We start from the raw sequence: 18,771 nt of genomic DNA on the forward strand, positions 1-18,771 counted from the left end.
GGGTGCACAGCACGAAGTTTGAAAGTGTGGAAAGGTTGAACCCCTACTAAAGGGTGCAATTTTAACCACGAGGCCCGTCGAAATGGGTGTTGGAAGTGTGCTCCGCATTGGCTCACAGAAGAAGCAAAAGGCTAGGATTGATGCACAACAGCAATTGTGTCCAGATATGTAGAATAGTCAAATCTGCAGACCATGCTGGTTGACAGGCCACTGCTGGCATGTGATATTTGGATTGAAGTACCTTGTGAAACAGACAAAACTCACAAATTTAGATACTGATACAGGTTAGCTAACAACCTTGTTTCATAGCGTACTCAGCCAGAATCTTGTTAGCTGGTATTCAAAATGATAGGTAGCATATTGTGGTTCGAGTCTTTGTGATATCTCATATTAAACCTCGTACATAATGTCTTTTACACATAACTGAATTTGTTCTAAGCGTGAGTTATACTAATTTATCTCTCATGCATACTGATTCCAAGCTTCTAGACAGGTCTGAATAAGTTGCTATGAAATACCGTGAAATGCAAACTGCCATAATTTTTCTAGCGATTTTAAGTGATCAACATGGTAGGAGGTAACCAATATATATACAGGGTGTCCCAGCTAACTTGGACCAAGATTATGAAAAAACCTAAGCGTTCTCCAGAAATGAAATTGCGTGGATGTTGTTAAGGCTTATCTAAATTTACAGCACCATTTTTCTGATCGTCCTACTTAAATAATTAGTCGAGATAAATTTATTAACTTTTTAGATATAGCTTGAAACGCTTAAGCGTCAATAGGAAATTTGTGGAACTCCACAAATATTTTCAAACCCAGGCACTTCCAACGGGTTTGCCTTAGTATCGTCGTTTTTATTCAGGAAAAATGAAAGCCCGCGGAGTTTAAAAAATACCACGTGACAGCGCGCTCCGTGCGCCAGAATGCGCCCCGATTACAGCGCTCTCATCCATGATTTCTAGAAAACATCGCTTGCTTCGCGCCTTTCGTGCTGCCCACGACAGGGCTTCGTGTTATGATTGGTTCCAAGATAGGTGCGAGTGGGCTCGGGCGGCAGTTGAAAGAAAGCGCAGCTCCCAAATCTGCGGTGATAATTGCGCTGTCACGCTAGCAGAATGCGTGCGGAGGAACCCTAACAATCTCAAGAGTTCGAGTTTGGGAGCAAGACCACGAAAAGTAAAGACGCATTATAACAAGCTTGATAACAAGCTTGATAGCTTGGTGTGATTTATGGTCTTTTCACAAAAGAAACAATTGTAAGTGGCTACAGAAGGTTGCATTTTAGTTTCTTTATCATTCCTCTAGGCAGGGAATATGTTTTTTCATAGTACTTACGTGCCTTCTCCACGTCGTACAACAGTTTTGCACAGATGACTCTTTCCATGGATAACGGTCGCAGAGAATCATTCGCTGTGATGTCTGTCTAAAGAAAGGGTTCAAACAAGTCGCCCTCTGCCATAATGCAGTATTGGCACCTTTTCAGCACGTCCGATGTGGCTTTCTTGATTATGCAAGACGGTATTTCACTGCAGGCCTCGGCAATCTCTGCCTTTAGCGCTTCTGGTGTAGTTGTGGGTTTGTGATACATGCGGTCTTTCACAGATCCCCACAAGAAGAAGTCAAGAGGTGTCAAGTCCGGTGACCTTGCAGGCGAGGCCACAGGTCCATGCTGCCCGACCCACTGGCATTTGAAGGCTTCGTCAAGCCAGGCTCGGGCAACGCTGCTACCTGTTTCTTCCAGCGTCAAGTAACTCCTCATAATTGTGTTTGCGCTAGGTCTTTCCCCAACACTGCCAATTTCGGTACACCTTGCCAGCTTTCCTCTTATCGCCCCGTGCTGCTCCCAAGGGCAAGACTATGTTCGCCTTCTGCTCGTGTGAGTACGGCATTCTTCAGGCACTTCTAAAAAATTCCTCGAAGCGGTTTCACGCGGCATGACAGTAATAGACAGTTGAGCTCACATGCATCTAGCTGTTGGCACAGCTTAGAAAGAAAGCGGGATAATGACAAATGCAGCCCTGTCTTGCGCACGTTTCAGATATATCATGCGTATTTTGTGTGTATTTGTGCCATTCTGCGTCGACTTGAACGCTGAAAAACAAAGGGCTCTTTTCATCGTACTGGAATATAACCGGCTAATGACGGCGCATTCTTCCGCGGCAGGCGCGAGCGGCTGCTGACGAAACGCTTTTTCGGAGCGCCGTCGCCAGCCTATTGACTTTCCTATTGACGCCTGAGCGTTTCAAGCTATATTTAAAAAGTTAATTAATTTATCTCGACTAATTATTCAAGTACGAAGAGCAAAAAAATCGTATGGTAACTTTAGATAAACCCTAACAATATCCACGTGATATAAGTTCTGAAGAACGCTTACGTCTTTTCAAAATCTTGGTCCGAGTTAGCTGGGACACCCTGTATATATATATACTTGCGCATTTTGCCATATCCACGCATGCCACTTCTCACGCATTGCATAATGTTCTATAACTACGCAGTTTTTGGATCGCAGTGCGTATGTATACAGGATCAATAGAGGGCCCCTCCATGCACACATGCATGTGCTGGATATGCTTGGCCACCATGTAGACATGCCTGCAAAGTAAAAATTACATCATACAGCACCTGGCCACATTTTCTTCATTTGAGGCATGTGCGGCACAGGGAGCGTTGTATATATATGCATATGAGAGTGCAAGGTATAGTTTTGGTACAGCAGAGTAAGTTTATTAAAAACAGCAATAAAATGCTGAACACAATGCAACTGCATCTCACAGAAAAATATATTTACAAGAAAATACACATCACCTCGCCTGTACTTAATTATACACTTTTTGCTACTTTGTTGAGAAACTTTGTAGCCACTACTTTTGGGTTACTTGGTGTCAGCCCATGAAAAAGGCGCTCTAACAGGACAAGCATGTTGAAGAGCTTCATGTTACATTGGACGTTGAAGAGCCAGTAGGCCAACAAAGCAGCCGCTAGCCCCTCCTCTGTGTTTTCCTCCATGAAGATCTTCTCACAGTGCACCTTAATATAAAGTCTGCCTCTTCAATCATCTGTCCTGTGTCCTGTGAACGCTACGTATGGAGTTGCAGGAACACTTAAGTCCTGTGGTGGCAAGAAAATATTTAATTATTAGAAAAAGCCCATGAGTGATTCATTCCCATCTCTCCATGCTTAAGTCACCCTTTATAAAGTTATCTGTATGTTATACATTTTTCAATGAAGTACAAAAAAATAACAATAGAGTTACAGTTCGATAGTTATGCATGCACTTTTGGTTTATGCACAAGGTTAATTTTTGGACCCCAGCCAGCAGCGCTGACAATTTTTGAGATGACAACTTTATCATTTTTATTTATTTATAATACATTTGCTAATCAAATTTTCACCTTTACACCAAAGTAATTGCATTGATATTAGGCTTCCCTTGTTAAATGCATCACAGTAAAGCTCAGCAACATCTTTAACTAGTGTTTTCAGCAAAGCTCATTAGTACTACACATGCATTCTAGCAATACAGAATCAGAAGAAACTTACCTCCTCTTGAACAAAGGTGACAGCCCGTTCAGTTCTTTCACACTTGCAGACAGTATTCATAGAACTGCAACTGTTAGGATGTCTGCAAAAGCAAAACATTTAAAGGGAACGCTTGAATGCACCTTTTTAGTTAGTATTTTCCTGAAGTTCCCAAAATATGTGACAAAGGCTGTTTTGAAAGTGATTCACTTCGTAATCTTCTGTGCCCACAAGCAACGGAACATTGCTGCTAGGTTAACACTATCTTATTTATATCCGTTGCATCATGAAGGTCATTCCCTCAGGTCTAAAGATATTGTCCAGTGCTTGACATAGCATGCAATGTTTTTTATCTACACACGTAACTGTGCTATACTACATCAGTTTTTTTTCATTCTGCACACCAAGCAACATGCCGTCAGATTCTTTCCATTCAGGACCAGATACAAGTTGCAAACCTCGAAAGAGCCAAACCTCTAATTACAGATTACTCTACTGCTATGCTTATAAGATTAAACCGTGCAAAAACAATTTGACACGGAGTGTAGGTCTGAAATGTACCAATAAATCGTTTGTAACACTACTCACATTGTGTTCGCAGCCTCTCTGGGGCCATTTCTCTTGCACTTCGGAGAGAATCCATTACGCTTGCTGTGTAAGCAAGGCGTTTCATTTGGGCTAATTTTATAATTTTATCAATATTTCTACTATGTATGCTGAAAGGTTGTTTTTGTCATTCTTTGAAAGTCGCTGCAAAACTGACAAAAAGTATGTAAAAGTGCTTTACAACAAGACTCCATCATATACAAAGTGGTCATTTTACTTTGCCATGGTATCTACTGGATATAAGGCAAGGAATTGATGGATGTAAACAGGTCAAATGAGTACTGTGACCTCACAAAATACTAAGACCACCTTATTTCTGGAGGCGTACTTGAACCTGAACATCTTGAGGCACGCACGAAAGAAAACTAAAAGTTATGGTGCTGAGAGTTTAATGTTGGCACAAGCACAGCCTTCGTGACACAGCTAATGAATCTTCTGCCCAAATGAATTTGAGCACTACCTTTTTCACCATGTCAATTTTTGGAAGCATTAGCTGAGTGTTTTTTGTAGTACAACAGAACATGTGTACACAAAAGAGATGTGTACACAGAAGAAATGTAAAGAGATGTAATATTACTTCGTTCAAATTCAGACATATCACAAAGGAATACGCTGAATCAAATATTCAATATGAATGATAGAGCATGCAACTTTGCTGAGCAGTGGCAAGGGAGCAATCTTTCTATAGAGTGCAAACACTGTAAAATCTGCGGACCGAATTTTCATCAGACATGCATCTTAAAAAGATATCAAGAGAAAACAGCCAGAGAGTCTATGGAAGTTTCATCATCCACAGAAGAGGAGAGACTTGCGGAAGCATGCCCTCGTTCATTCTTGAAGAATGGGCTGCTTTTCCTGAAGTCTGAAAGGTGCACTAAAGATTAATCTGAACTCGTGTTCTTACCGCCGGAACTCTATCTTCACGTTCCAGGCATTCTTAAAATCTTCAAATTATTGTCCTGTAGTCCACGAAGGCAAACAGACTGGTTGTCTTGCCAAATCCCCATTCCACTGACTGCCTTGCAGTGCTCATGGCAGTATTGAATTCTTGCTGCTGTTCGTTGAGACGTGCACCAGCATATGGCCGCATGAGCAATGGCCGGAGGGGGTACGCAGGATCACCATATAAAGTGAATGTATTTCCCTGCACCAACTGGAGAAGCTTCTCATACAACCCACTTTCCTGAAGTACTCCTGTAAGAGAACCAATTAAGGGTGCATATATTGAGCCACAGGACGCACCTTGCCATTTCAAAGTGAAGCTTAGTTTTAGGAGCAGTTCATTTGTTAATGTTCTTGCTGGGGCACCACCTTAATGTGACAGTTAAAGTATTTGTTATTTAAGAAGTCGCATGTCAAAAACAATTACGCTTAAAATGTGCTTCGCAGAAACTGCACTCCACACACTTAATTACCTTTTTGGCCGATGGGATCATAACTGTGACAACTTGCGGCTCGTGACGGCAGAAGTTAGGGGCCTTTGATTTACCTGCATTATGTCTGTGGCCTAAATATGGGCCGTCAGGTTTGCAGAGCATGCCGTTGGCACACATAACGGCCTGATATTTGACAACCTGCTCCCGTTTGTGTCCAGAGAGTGCATTCGCTGGTGGTATGTTGGTCGGCAGATGGGTAGGGCAGTTCCATCGACGAAACCACAGCAGTTTGTCAAAGGCACACCTCGATCATGTACAGCCTGCATTTCAAAATCTAGGATATTGTTGCAGCAGTATTCATTGCAATATCGCGCTACGAAGATTTCAACAACTATGGCCAGAGGCGAGTCACACTTGCTAGTACTGGAAAATGCATAACAGGAAAGTACACACATCATAGGTGCCTTTCCTATCTTACGTGGCTTATGTGTCAGAGGAAATGAGGTAAAACGTGATCTGTATACTTCTGTTTTTACGGCACCCTGTCTTTTATAGCTTTTATACCAACGTCGGCAAAGCTTTTATAGAAAATTAAAAAAGCCTAAGGTTACAGACATTATCGTTAAGGTTATAGACATATCTTGCGAAGGCAACAGTCGCTTACCTAATTGCAATAACGTACATGTTTTAACTTTAAACAGCATGTACATACCTGAGAAAACACGGCGATGTTCACGAGGTTCAGCCCACTATGATTTGTCACCGACAAGAGGTGCCCGAAGGTCGTCTCAGTGTGGCCAAACACAGAGGCGACAACGGAGGTATGTCATCCGAAAAAGTCTTCTAAGTCGCACCACCTATTAGGATATGCAAGTCGCCGGAGGGCAATCAGGAGAGCTTCTTTGCCGGATACTTGCACTCTCCGAATGCTCTCAAACATATCAGGGCTTAAGAGAGCAGATGACAATTCATCAATGTTTTCCTTCTCAAAACGGAACATTCTCCAAAAGACGTCTTCATTGCTTCCAACGTCGAGCCATCCTTTGCGAGACGTATACTGCCGCCGGCCATGTCTTCGATAAATCGCTTCTGGCAACGGCGGAAATCGATCTTCGATGTCAGCCCAACACAAACAGTGTACAGCAGACGATCGCAGAGCGAACTTGCTGTTCTTCAACTGATTTTTGCCATTTTACACAGGTTAACTCACAGTTTTGAAGTCAATCACCGAAAAAAGCACCATTTAAGAGCACTTGGCTGCGATTGGCTTTGCTTGAATTAAAATGGTTTACTTAATTCGTAGTACTAACAAAACGATTATGTTTATGAGATTTTGTTCTTCGTTTTTCTTGCTCAAAATTGCATTCTGTTCGTTTTCACTTGCAAGAAAAGCTTTACTTTTTTGTTGCTTTCAAGAACCTTTTTATTTCCCCACTGCGGCATAACGATCGCTCGACCGAACGCTGTCTGCATTTGACCCAATTCTCAAACTCTGCTGCTCCTCTAAACCCAAGAGCAACTACGCAACGTGGCTTGGGGACCAGAGTCTTGGGTCCCCAATTCTAAAGCTCTCTAATACCATGGTGCTTCTTGAAGCGCTCCATCCAGCCATTGGATGCTTTAAAATCGTCCATGTTGAAACGCAGTGCAACAGTCTCCGCCTTTTCGCTTAAAATGGGTCCGTCAACTTCAATCACTGAGCTGCGAGCCTGTCGCAACCATTCCACAACAGCTGCCTCCATGGCAGCAGACTTTACATCTTTCGTGGCCTTCCTTTTCACGCCGAACTTGCTTGCATTCAGAAGTATGCTGTCCTTCTTGGCCAAGATAGTTTTCAGCGATGACTCCAGAATTTTGAGGTTGCGAGCGATGCTGGCCTTTGTTGCGCTCGTTCTCTTCTCTGCTCCTTCAATTATTCGGAGCTTATCTCCCAGTGTCAGCGGTTTGCAACTTCGTGACATGGTGAACCGCAGTGCTCAGAGCCGAAAATTCTGTAACTTGTTTGCTTCGTGAAACGCAGATCACGTCTGGATTCTGGATGGGATACACGTGCGATCAACAGTGCATAGCAGAATGGCCTGGGCAGGCCGGGGTCGCCGGGGTCTGCCCGAAGTGACGGCACAGTGTGGTCGAGCGGTCACAGTTTCGTATGCCAGGAATAAAATTTTGTATTTACTTTCTTATTACTTCATAATAAATTTCTCATATTTATTAGGGATCTGCTAAGCGTGATATTTTTTAACAGCTGAAGTTCGTCATATTTTTTTTTCGCAACTGAAATGCAGCACATTTTTGCCGCTAGATGGCTGGTTTTCAACAAACAAAATAAAATGGCCGTTGGGGCTGCCGCGAGCAGCGGGACAGCGGCTCGGGCGCCTTTCTTGGCAGGGGGAAAGATTAACGCGCACTTGTTATTAACTGGTGAAAGTGTGCCTACATCCCGGCCTGCATTTGCTGATGACTTTTTTTTTTTTGATAGATGCTACCAGCCAGCCGTCATACGAAGCGGGGTCCTTCTGAAAATTACGTCGCATAATCGAGGTTTTTAATGCATTATCTATCTCTATGGGGGTTTTGCCGGGACTGCACAAATTCATCCTAAAATGCGGGTCGTCGCATGACCGGAGGACGTATAATCGAGGTTCTACTGTTGTTTGTACATGATAATAGTAATTTGAGCATAACATTACAATGCACACAATGCACCTGCTTGGGCCAAGCAGTATTCCTAAATAAATAAATAATACACCTGCCTGTGCTTGCTCTCAGGAGAATCATCTGCATTCTATGAGGGGGAAAAACACTGCCTGACACAAGTGGCGAAAATGCGTTTCGCTCCCAAAGTTAGTGACACTCACGCCGGTAGGCACTTGCAATGAACTTTAACTGAAGGTCACTAATTTACAACTGCGTCGAGGGTTTACTATACTATTATAAACATGCGCTACATAAGGGAGCAAAATGACAGACGACACAAACCCAAGTGCAGTGTGTGTTTTGTGCTTGTTTCTCTGTCATTTGTCATTTGGTCACTTTGTTTTTTTTAGTAGCGCATAAGTCTCCTATGATCAACCAACTGGCCCCTATGTTAGCCTTGTTGCTTACCATCCTTTGTAGTTCCTGTAGTCCGCGGCATTTTCTTCAGGAAGTGACACGGGAAAATGGCAGCCGTCCAACGCTTTGACCCCTGATGAACTCCCTGATGTCTTCAGCATCGGGATCTTCACCGACTCATCTTCCTTAATTTCAACAATGGCCTCACATAGTTTTCGGTCAACCTCGCTCACTGTTGAGCGTCCGACGGGTAACAAATCTGCGATGCTGCGTTCTTCGCTTTAAGAGCAAAGCCGGTACAATTTGATGGCGACTCGCTTGTCGAGAGGTATAGCTTCCCACACGTTCACGTCTTGCCACTCAAGAAGCAGTCGCAGTTTCGACAATGTATCGGAAGGTAGTAGGCGTCACACGAAATGCGCACTTCAAGTACCTCTCTCCGCGCTACACCAGCGTCTCCTCAAACTACTTTGTGTTCCTATCAGAACATCACCTTTTGCTGTTCACAGTCCTGCCGCATGCAAATATGGATGCATTCAGTGCACTGACATACACTAGCTCTTCTTCAACCCCATCTGCCTCGGCTTTCGGCACCTTGATGTCATGGCAGCTAGAAGCACCATGACCTCAGTCTCTGCATCCTGAGTGTGTCTTGCTTTGTCACCCATGGCAGTGAATAAGCACCAACACACAGGATTCCAGAAATTGAAACCGCTGTACGCATGAGCATGAACATACATGACCTATAAACAAGGCAGCCAGAAGAAAACAGACCATGGAAACGCCAGTGTTATCAGTGTTTCCAGAATGTTAAAAAAATTCGACAGCAAATCGAACAAAAGAAAGTTTCTTGCATGAAAACTTAAGAAGCCTTTAATAACTACAAGCTTTCTATGACTCCAAGAAAAGTTAATTATTACATAATTTTTTTTTAAAGACATTTTTCACATTTGTGTAAAATCGAAAGTAGCGACTATGGCGCCACACATCTTTGGCGTAAAACACGAGAACCATTTCAAAGGCCATTGAGATTCATGGCGCAGCAGTGCCACAACTCCCTTGAGTTCGATGGCGATCGAAAATTTCAAAGGCCCTCGGCTCAGTGGCCATTGAAAGTGGCCATGTGACAGGGTTATCAGGATGCCTTGATGTCCGATTGCCTTTGCTTTCAGGGCTCGGCAGGGCACACTTTGTGCCACCCCTCGCTGCCATTTCCCCGTCGTAGCGACATGTTGGATCCCATGCACCGGTCGTGTACAGTGGACTATGCGTGTGGCATGGTTTGCATGCGGTGGTGTGGCAGGTGACTGAAATAATGCAACTGAACTGGAATAGGCAATGCATAGTTTCGTTCGTGGCAGTAATATACTGCCACATCTGAGTGCAATATCCTTGGTGCAGTCACCCTAACTATACTCCGTTTCATACATAGCTGTCTACACAGCCAAAGGTACGGAAGTATAAGTTTATAGTCCGTAAAAAAAAAACTAACAAAATGTGTCACTCCGCCTCGCGTCGTGGCTGAGTGGTACGAAGCGCGGGCATGTTTGTTCATTTTGTGAGGGGGCCCAGGTTCGATCCTCAGCGTAGGTTTGTTCTTTTTTTTTATCTTTTTTCGGCGAATCTCTAGATAGAAAGTCTAAATGCAAGCCATATATAAGTGGCCTTTTTTGTTATCAAAATGAAATGACTTCTTTAATAAGAAACGTGCTGTTAACTTTTTCTGCAGGGAAACGAAAGTGAAGTGAGAGTTGGCAACGGACGTGCTGAGAGGCGTTGTTTTTCGGTGTTCACGGATTTTTTCGCATGCTGCACACAATGAATCATTAATTGTGGGGTGATAGAATTCAGTGTGGCTTCAATTATTCGAGGCAGCGCCGTCTGGAGGCTACGCGGTATAGATTGGCGATGTTGTTTTGGATTTATAATTCATGGGGTCCAACGTCTCAAAGCTCGCTGTTCGTCCTCCTCACAAACCACGGTAGCTCGCCGCCTTCTCGCGGTAACAATATCAACGGCGAAAATTCGGGTTTCTACACAAAGGATGTGTAAGTACAGAGTGAATGAACGTGGTGGCTGGTATAATTAACATCACCTCGCATGTTTTTAATATTTGTACATATCCGCAATGATAGAAATCATGTTTGTTACTGGAGATAACCGTTTGTGCTCGATCGTGAGTTACTGTAGTTTTTTGACTGCTGCCCAAACATACCAGGGTTTGAAAACTGGTGTTGCAGATTATAGAATGTTATATGTCGATATTTGCTGTGCATGCCGTGTGAATGGCCGACCATGTTTGTACGGCCTGTATTGTAAAGAGAACAGTGCGCCAAAATTCTCTTGTCCAAGACTTTTTTGATCATTTACATGCTTGAGGAAATCAATTTTTAAACCCCCCCCCCCCCAAAAAAAAAGGCTAGATGTCAGGTGAACCATTGAAGCGTATGTCCCCAAATGCCACAAGTCCACAAATACCAATTGTTCATTTTTTTATTAAACGGCACCCTCTCAGTATCTTGTGTGCCATTTGCTCTCGCAGTTTTGTAGTAGGCCAAAATTTCAGAGCTGGAGCATGGGATAAATACTATATAATTTCAGCAGGGAACAAGCATGAAAACTGCCAAACTTTGGCATACACAGTCGAAGACCAGCAGAGCAATGTCGCCAACAACTTGGGACAAACAGCATATATAGGAGCACAAATTACCGTATTTACTCGCGTAATGAACCCACCTTTTTTCCACATAGATTGACATAAATTTAGGGGGTGGGTTCATTACGCGGGAAAAAATTTTTCGAAATTTTTGAGAAGGTCGAAATTTCATGTCACATTGAGGAAAATCGCGGTCACAACCTTACCTTTATAGTACAAACACGTACGCGATGAATGTGAATAAAAATACATTTTTATTCACAAGCCTCTGGCTACTTAAGACCTCACTCGGTCTCGCTATCTGAGTCACTTCGACTAATGTCGCTTGCCACATCGTCAACATCGGCGTCGGCCCACAGTGCGTCGTCTTCAGTGCCGTCAAGGCTGTTTGAGATGCCGGTCTTTTTGAAGCTGTGGATGATGACCTCAGTGGATATCATGCTCCACGCTTCTAGGACCCATCGGCACAGCATGTCGATGGTGGGCCTCCTGATCTTGCCTGCGGGAGTCAGGTCGTGGTTCCCCGCGGCCATCCACTCAGCATAGAGCCGCCGCACGTTGTCCTTGAAGGGCTTATTCACTGACACATCAAGGGGCTGCAGCAGTGATGTAAGGCCACTTGGGATGACAGCGAGGTCCGTGCGCAACTCGGTCATTCGGCGGCGGACATTTTTTTCGAGATGACCGCGGGAGCTGTCGAGAACAAGCAGCGATGGCAGAAGCAGTGCTCCGGGCCCCCGTCCCCAGACTGTTTTCAGCCAGTCGGACATCAAATCAGCCGACATCCACCCCTTCTCATGTGCGCGAACGTGGATACCAGCCGGAAGAGCTCCCTTTGGCAGAGTTTTTCTCTTGAAGATAACGAACGGAGGCAGCTTCCTGCCGTCCGCTGTTATCGCCAACATCACGGTACACCGCTGCTTCTCAGCGCCCGTTGTCTTCACCAGCACACTTTTAGAACCTTTGGTATCGACTGTGCTGTTTCTTGGCATGTCGAAGCAGATAGGCGTCTGGTCCGCGTTTCCGATCTGCGAGAGCAGAAACTTTTTCTCCTCACGGACACGAATAACAAAGCGGTGGAAATCACGCACTTTGTCGTCGCAATCCGCCGGCAGCCGTTGGCATAACGTGCGCCTTCTGAGGCACAGCCCGTTCCGTCGCATGAAACGCGTCGTCCAGCCAAAACTGGCCTTAAATTCATTTGCGGGAATGCCATGGCCTCTTGCAGTGGCCCGCGCGTGATTCTGTATGAGCTCATGGGACACGGCACATCCTTCATTGCGGAGCCTCTTGACATAATTCAAGACTTCTTCTTCCACGCGAGGAAACTTGCCCTGCTTCGGCCCTCGAAAGGCGCGGCGATCTTTCTTCGTCGCTCTCAGTTCGTCCTGCTGGTTCCTCCAGTAGCGCACACGCACGGGGTCCACACTGAAATGCCGTCCAGCCGCACGGTTTCCATGCTCTAAGGCATGCTCCACAACCTTGAGTTTGAAAGCTGCCGTGTAACTAGCGTAACGCCCCATCACACAACGCACAGCACGCACGAAATAACGCCAAGGCCGTACACAACGCACAGCAAATGCAGAGGACGCACGAAATAACGCCAAGGCCGTAGCGCGCACTCAACTCCAACAGCAACAAAGCGAAGTGCTAGCGAAATGGCGACCAGCGCCGTTGAAGTGCGTTTGTCTTTACTTCGCACTGCCGCCGCAGCGCAGGCATGGCGCTGTAAGCAGAGGTTTCGTTTTCGATTTCATGGAAGCGACATTTCGGCGACGGAAAAAAAAAATTCATTTCTCGTCTAAGAAAGTGGGGGGTGGGTTCATTACGCGAGTGGGTTCATTACGCGAGTAAATACGGTATAGTGAGCTACACAATATGATAAGGCTAATCATACAGGCAGCACTAAATAAATCTTTTGTGAAGAATTTTCTGTGACGCCAGTTCCAGAGAATGAAGTCATATGGATCATGTGGTCTTAGAGAGAGGAGGCCACAAGGCACTTAAAAACCTCGGAATATTTATACATAATAGATAAATCAGAATGCGAGTTGAGACAGCAATGAAACAACGCACAAAGCACGATATGCACAAGGCAGAAAATGATCATAATTATGAAGACTGTGAACACATGACTAGGAACGATGGCAGTTGCTGATGCTACATACAACATATATGGCATCTTACTATCACAAGTGGCTCAGCGGCTACGGTGCTAGTGTCTCCATAGTCTCTGTTGCTTTATGACATTCGAACTCAATAATACGATCAAACTATCACAATGTAACAAATAAAATAAAAAGCAACTGCAGCACAATAAAGCAGGAACAAGTGAGTAACAAGTAAGAAAAATTTCAAACACGATGATAACTGGCACGCAATTTTCTTGCTCACGTTACATACGTCTGGAGCCGTGCTATTGCAGTAAAACCTAGTCCCGGTATTCACACAGTAGAGGAGACACCCAAATGAAAACAACGCATAACACGGCATAAAACACACCAGATATGAGTAATATTATATAAAAAATGACCAACAAAGCAATGTTGCACAGTGAGAACCTCATAAAGTAGAGAGGAAGAAAGGACAAACAGTCATCTGGACGTTAAATATTTCCGTAGTTCTTTGACACGGGCACTTTTGCTTAATGCAAAGCAGTGACATTGAACACATGCATGGTAGAATGATAGGAAGAAGATGGCTGCACAGTATGAGAGAGCACTGAACAAAGGTTGAGCGGCAGCCTCAGTTCGCAAGCCGAGCCAACGTTTCGACAAGGAAACCTGTCTTCGTGTTTCAGCTGACACCTGAAAATTCGGGCAGAAACTATTTCACAATGACTTTCGATGATAGTGTGACCAGCATCCAAGCGTTATCTAGATGCCGTAGCAACACCCGGATAGAGAAATCCTCAAAGGAGGCAAGTAATGTTGTTCACATTAAATGGAAAACGCGCTGCAGTGGCGCACTGGTTATGGCGCTCGACTGCTGTACCCAAGGATGCGAGATCGTATTCCGGCCGCAGCGGCCGCATTTCGATCGAGGCGAAAAGCAAGGCGCCCGTGTGCTGTGCGATGTCAGTGCACGTTAAAGAACCCCAGGTGGTCGAAATTTCCGGAGGCCTCCACTACGCCGTTTCTCATAGCCTGAGTCGCTTTGGGACGTTAAACCCCATAAACCAACCAACAAACATTAAATGCAAAAACTCTGCAAAGAAAACAGTATTATTCCAGCTCCTCAATGCCACTCAATTCAGAGCTGGACTCTTCAGACGAGCTGCTTGAACTGCCAATGGCGAAAACTACTGGGTCAACTTCATCATCGAAAATTATATCCCTTTCCCAGGTTTCATCCTCAATGCGCTCAGCATGTGCACAAAATTTTTGCCAGTCTTCCTTTGACACATGTGCCAAAGCCTGAGGCAGAAGCTCCTCGACTTCAGCCAATGTGAAAGCTTTGTTTCTTTTTGCTACGAATCCTTTCACCATGCTCCACACCTGCTCAATCGGATTAAACTCGCAATGGTACGGAGGCAGACGCAACACTTCGTGGCCATGTTTTGCGGCAAGTGTGTCGATCGCATACACAGTGTGTCCGCTCGTCGTTCTTTTGCACAAATCGAGCAACTCAGCTCGTACCATGTCTGTTGACCAGGATATACCCTTCCTTGTGAGCCATGCCTGGATTTCAATCTTCCGAGTTGATGTCGTTGGTGGCTTTTCGAGCGCAACACTATGGTAAGGGGCATTATCCATAACAATAATGCTGCTGTTAGGAATGTTTGGCAGCAGTTTGCTTGAAAACCACTCCTCGAAGTACTTGCCGTCCATCTCGGAGTGGTAATCAGCTGAAGCGCCCTTCTTGGCTCTGAAGAAGTCGGCAGCACCGCTCACAAAGCCTGTGAGGCTACTGCCTGCATGAATGAGGATCAGGCGGCCTCCTTTCCCCGATGGCGCTGGCAGACCTGTAGTCAGGCCCCTAAGAAAGGCATCTTGCGATGACTTGACAGTGCTGTCCTTCCACACATGTTGCCTGGTGTGGCCAGCATTGACCCAAGTCTCATCGAGGTATACGATGCACCTGCACGGGGAGGCAGATAAAAATACCGATTGAGTTTTTATGGTGCACCTCCTGCACGGGGCGGGGGGGGGGGTGCAGAACAAATATCGCTCGAGTTTTTGTTGTTATCAATGTATTCATCATAGAAATATAAAATATCGCGTATGCAATTATTACAAACTTTTGAATGGCTATTAGAATATTCTTCAATTCGTCATTCGAACTGAATAGTGCCTATTGAAAACACAAATTATATATGTAATGCTTTCGAATAATCGGCACCAAGGTGCACGGACCCGGAGAATAGAACAAAGAGCGAGAAACTAATTCTTCTTTGCAACATCCGCGATTCAGTGTCATCGCTATTTGATTCGTCTTTTATTTTATTTTAAAAACAGTATTAATGATTTCACAAAATGAGTGCATGACGTACACAGCTAGGTGCGATGAAGGTAGGCAAATAATGTAAAAGTCGCTCTCTGAACGATCATTAAAAACGAAGCGCTTACCTCCCTTGGCTCCGGAATGCTTTGATAGCTCTGAGATACCGGCGCCGCCAGGCTACTATGTCGGATCGCTCGATGAGTGCGAGAGTTCGTTTCCTTTTTTCGAACTTGAAGCCCATCTCTTTCAGCAACCTCCACAAGGTGGCTTTGCTCATATCCGGCAAATCGTCATCTCCGTTTACTTCATGCAGGATACTGTCCAAAGTCGGTATTTGTCTTTCGGCATACATACGATGCAACTTGAGCCGGATGGCGTTGACCGTAAAGCTGTCGTACTTCACACTGCGGGAGCTTGATATTGCCATCCTTTTCGGTCTTTTTTGCGGTGATTTTACTCCGCCAGAAAGACCTTCTTTCTTAAACCTCACAACTGTCCGAGGGCTCACTCCGGTCATCTCGCCCACAATTGCGAGAACGTCACGCACAGTCTTCTCGGGGTGGAGCTTCCTTATGCTTGCGTAGACATTAACTATCACCGCCTTGCAGTCTTTAGAAAACTTTGGAGACTTCACCTTGGAAAAGAGGCGAACAGGAGATGTTTTCGAAGTCGAAGCGGGGGAAGAAAACAAGCGAGCAGGTGACAGCGACGCCATTTTCACAAACAGACCTGCCGGCTCAGCTGCGAAAACCTGATACAGCCGGCGCCTGAGAAAACGAAAAATCTGCGTCACTCTACTCCGTCTCACAAGATGTTTGCAGCACTACGAAAGGTACAGCTCTCTCGTCCAATCAGGATGGCGCGCACTACATTAGTGTGTTCCTACGCGCCTGTGGCTCGATCCACCTGATGTCCAGGTGGCTTCTTTCTACCTCTATTTATAGTAGCACCGAGCCACAGGTGAGCCACAGGTGTTCCACCGCGCAGCGAGCGCCGCGCCTTTCCTCAAAATCCAACTTTCAATTTTCAGTTTTCTCTCGCTTCTTTCCCTCCTTTATCTCTTCCTTTACGATGCGGTTCGGGTGTCCACCGAGATATTCTTTTTCTTCTTTCCCTCCCTCCTTTATCCCTTCCTTTACTGCGCGGATCGGGTGTCCACCGATATATGTGAGACAACCAGGGTACTGTTCTCATCAGTTCCTCTGTTGTCGCGTCGCAGTAAATTTCAGTAATCGTGTCATGTGCATATAAATTTATTTACTCCAGCGTGCCGAGGCAGCCGAGTGTCGATGGTGGCGAAATGCAAAACAAGCCCATGTGCTGCGCGAGAGGCAATCCACGTTAAACGGGTTCGATCATCTCATCGTCCTCATAACAACTGAATTCAGCACTGCTGGTTGTGTCGTCCTCCAGGTTGACAACAATGGCCGGTCCCTGGTCAACAACATCGTCGATGATGTGGTCCAGTTTTCTCATCACATCTTCCTCACTGATAATATGCTGCACGTAATTCTTCCATTTCTCAACAGTCACTTGCGTGATGCCTTGCCAAACCAGAGGCTCGACGTCTTGGAGCTTAAACGTCTTGTTTTGGCTGGCCACGAAACCCTTGACGTCGCTCCAGACAAGCTCTATCGGGTTCAGTTGGCAGTGGTGCGGTGGCAGGCGCACAACGAGATGGCCAGCAGCTTTAGCAATGCAGTCGACACGGTATTGCTCCCCACCTGTGTTCACATTGCTGACAAGCTGCATGAGCTCGGCCTTCACCATGCCGCTGCTCCACGCGACACCTTTTCCGGACAGCCAAGCCTGTATGTCCTTTTTGAGGCTACTCATCCGCGGCACTTTATCCTGCTTCACAGAATGATATGCCACGTTGTCCATCACTATAACGCTGCCGGGTGGTAGTAGTGGGAGAAGTCTCCTGGAGAACCAGTTTTCGTAGTGTTCCCCGTTCATTTCCTCGTGGTAATCGCCCGAGTTTTTCTTCGCTCGGAAAACTTCCGCTGCGCCTTCGACAAAACCTTGCTCACTACCGCAATGCGTCACAATAAGCCTGCCACCTTTGCCACTGGGGTTTTGTAGACCAGTCGACAGTCCGGATCGATGCGCTTGGTGTGCAGATTGGATGGTGCAGTCAGTCCACACTCGACTTCGCGTGTGGCCGGCGTTAACCCACGTTTCGTCGGTGAAGAAAATAGGCCTACCCTGGCGTCACAGCTCCGCTATCTGGCGCAGGTACCGGCGGCGACACTGCACAATGTGCGTCGCTTCGATTAACATCGCATTCCGAGAGCGCTTCTTATATCGGAAGCCAAGTTTCTTCAACATCCTCTGCATTGTCGCTGCGGACACGGTCGGTAGCGTTTCGTCCTCTTCGAAATGCGCAACCACCTTCGCGATAGTTGGAATTTCCCCTCTCTGGAAAAAGGTGTGTACCACCCTTCGCAACATGCTCAGGTCAAAATCGTCCAGCTTCTTCGTCCGCTCGCGGCCTCTTCCGCCAGCACGCTTCTTCGGTGACAACACTCGGCCCGCGTTCAACGTCTCCGTTGTCCACTTGTAAAGCGTTCGCTCGCTCACCTGTGTGAGTTTTGCCGTCCTCTTGATGAGCGCATTTGTACTCCAACTGCCCCCGCACTCGACGCGAAGCGCTTTAAGAACATTTAAAGCCACCTGCTTCGCCTGCTTGGGGAAACAGCGCACTGTCGGTGTAGAGCACACAGGAGACACAACAGACTCGTCCGACGCCATGTTGGAAAGTGGCGACGCATCACTACCTCGCAGCAGGCCTCCGCAGAGCTGTGTCCGTACGGGCTTTGTCTGGTAATTTCACCAGTGATTGAAACACTCCCTACCATTTAAATATACCTGTCCAAATCATGTTTTTAGTTGCAATGCTTATTGTTTTGATTAATAGTCATACACTCCTCAAATATTCGAGGGACTATTTTCTGCGTTTCTGCAGCCCTGATTGGACGAGAGAGCTCTACCTTCCGTAGTGCTGCAAACATCTTGTGAGACGAAGTATCGGTTCTGGAAAACATAAAAGAAAAATCAATCTATTTGCAAAATAAAACACTTCCATCGGTCTACTATAATATCAACTACTGT

General features: G+C 45.7%; 2 protein-coding genes across 6 annotated transcripts in view; one reads left to right on the forward strand and one right to left on the reverse strand.

Moving 5' to 3' along the window:
- Positions 1-18,771, forward strand: part of LOC144132323 (uncharacterized) — a 229,274-nt gene that overhangs the window by 170,176 nt on the left and 40,327 nt on the right. For 2 of the 5 annotated variants that reach the window (XM_077664645.1, XM_077664641.1), the window contains exon 4: positions 1,606-2,818. The exons of 2 other annotated variants lie outside the window; for them this stretch is intronic. In XM_077664645.1, the coding sequence (XP_077520771.1) occupies positions 1,606-1,754 (149 nt within the window). In that variant the 3' untranslated portion in view covers positions 1,755-2,818. Of the gene's footprint in view, positions 1-1,605; positions 11,311-18,771 lie in introns of those variants that run through there. One more of the 5 variants, XM_077664644.1, reaches the window with a different exon arrangement.
- LOC144132318 (uncharacterized) lies at positions 12,354-18,294 on the reverse strand. The gene is made up of 2 exons (XM_077664638.1): positions 15,783-18,294; positions 12,354-15,294 (listed from the first exon to the last, which is right to left on the reverse strand). Exons 1-2 carry the CDS (start codon positions 16,370-16,372, stop codon positions 14,439-14,441), a joined length of 1,446 nt encoding a protein of 481 aa, XP_077520764.1. The 5' UTR covers positions 16,373-18,294; the 3' UTR covers positions 12,354-14,438.

The sequence above is a fragment of the Amblyomma americanum genome, chromosome 5, assembly GCF_052857255.1.
Source record: "Amblyomma americanum isolate KBUSLIRL-KWMA chromosome 5, ASM5285725v1, whole genome shotgun sequence".
Lineage (NCBI taxonomy): Eukaryota > Metazoa > Arthropoda > Arachnida > Ixodida > Ixodidae > Amblyomma > Amblyomma americanum.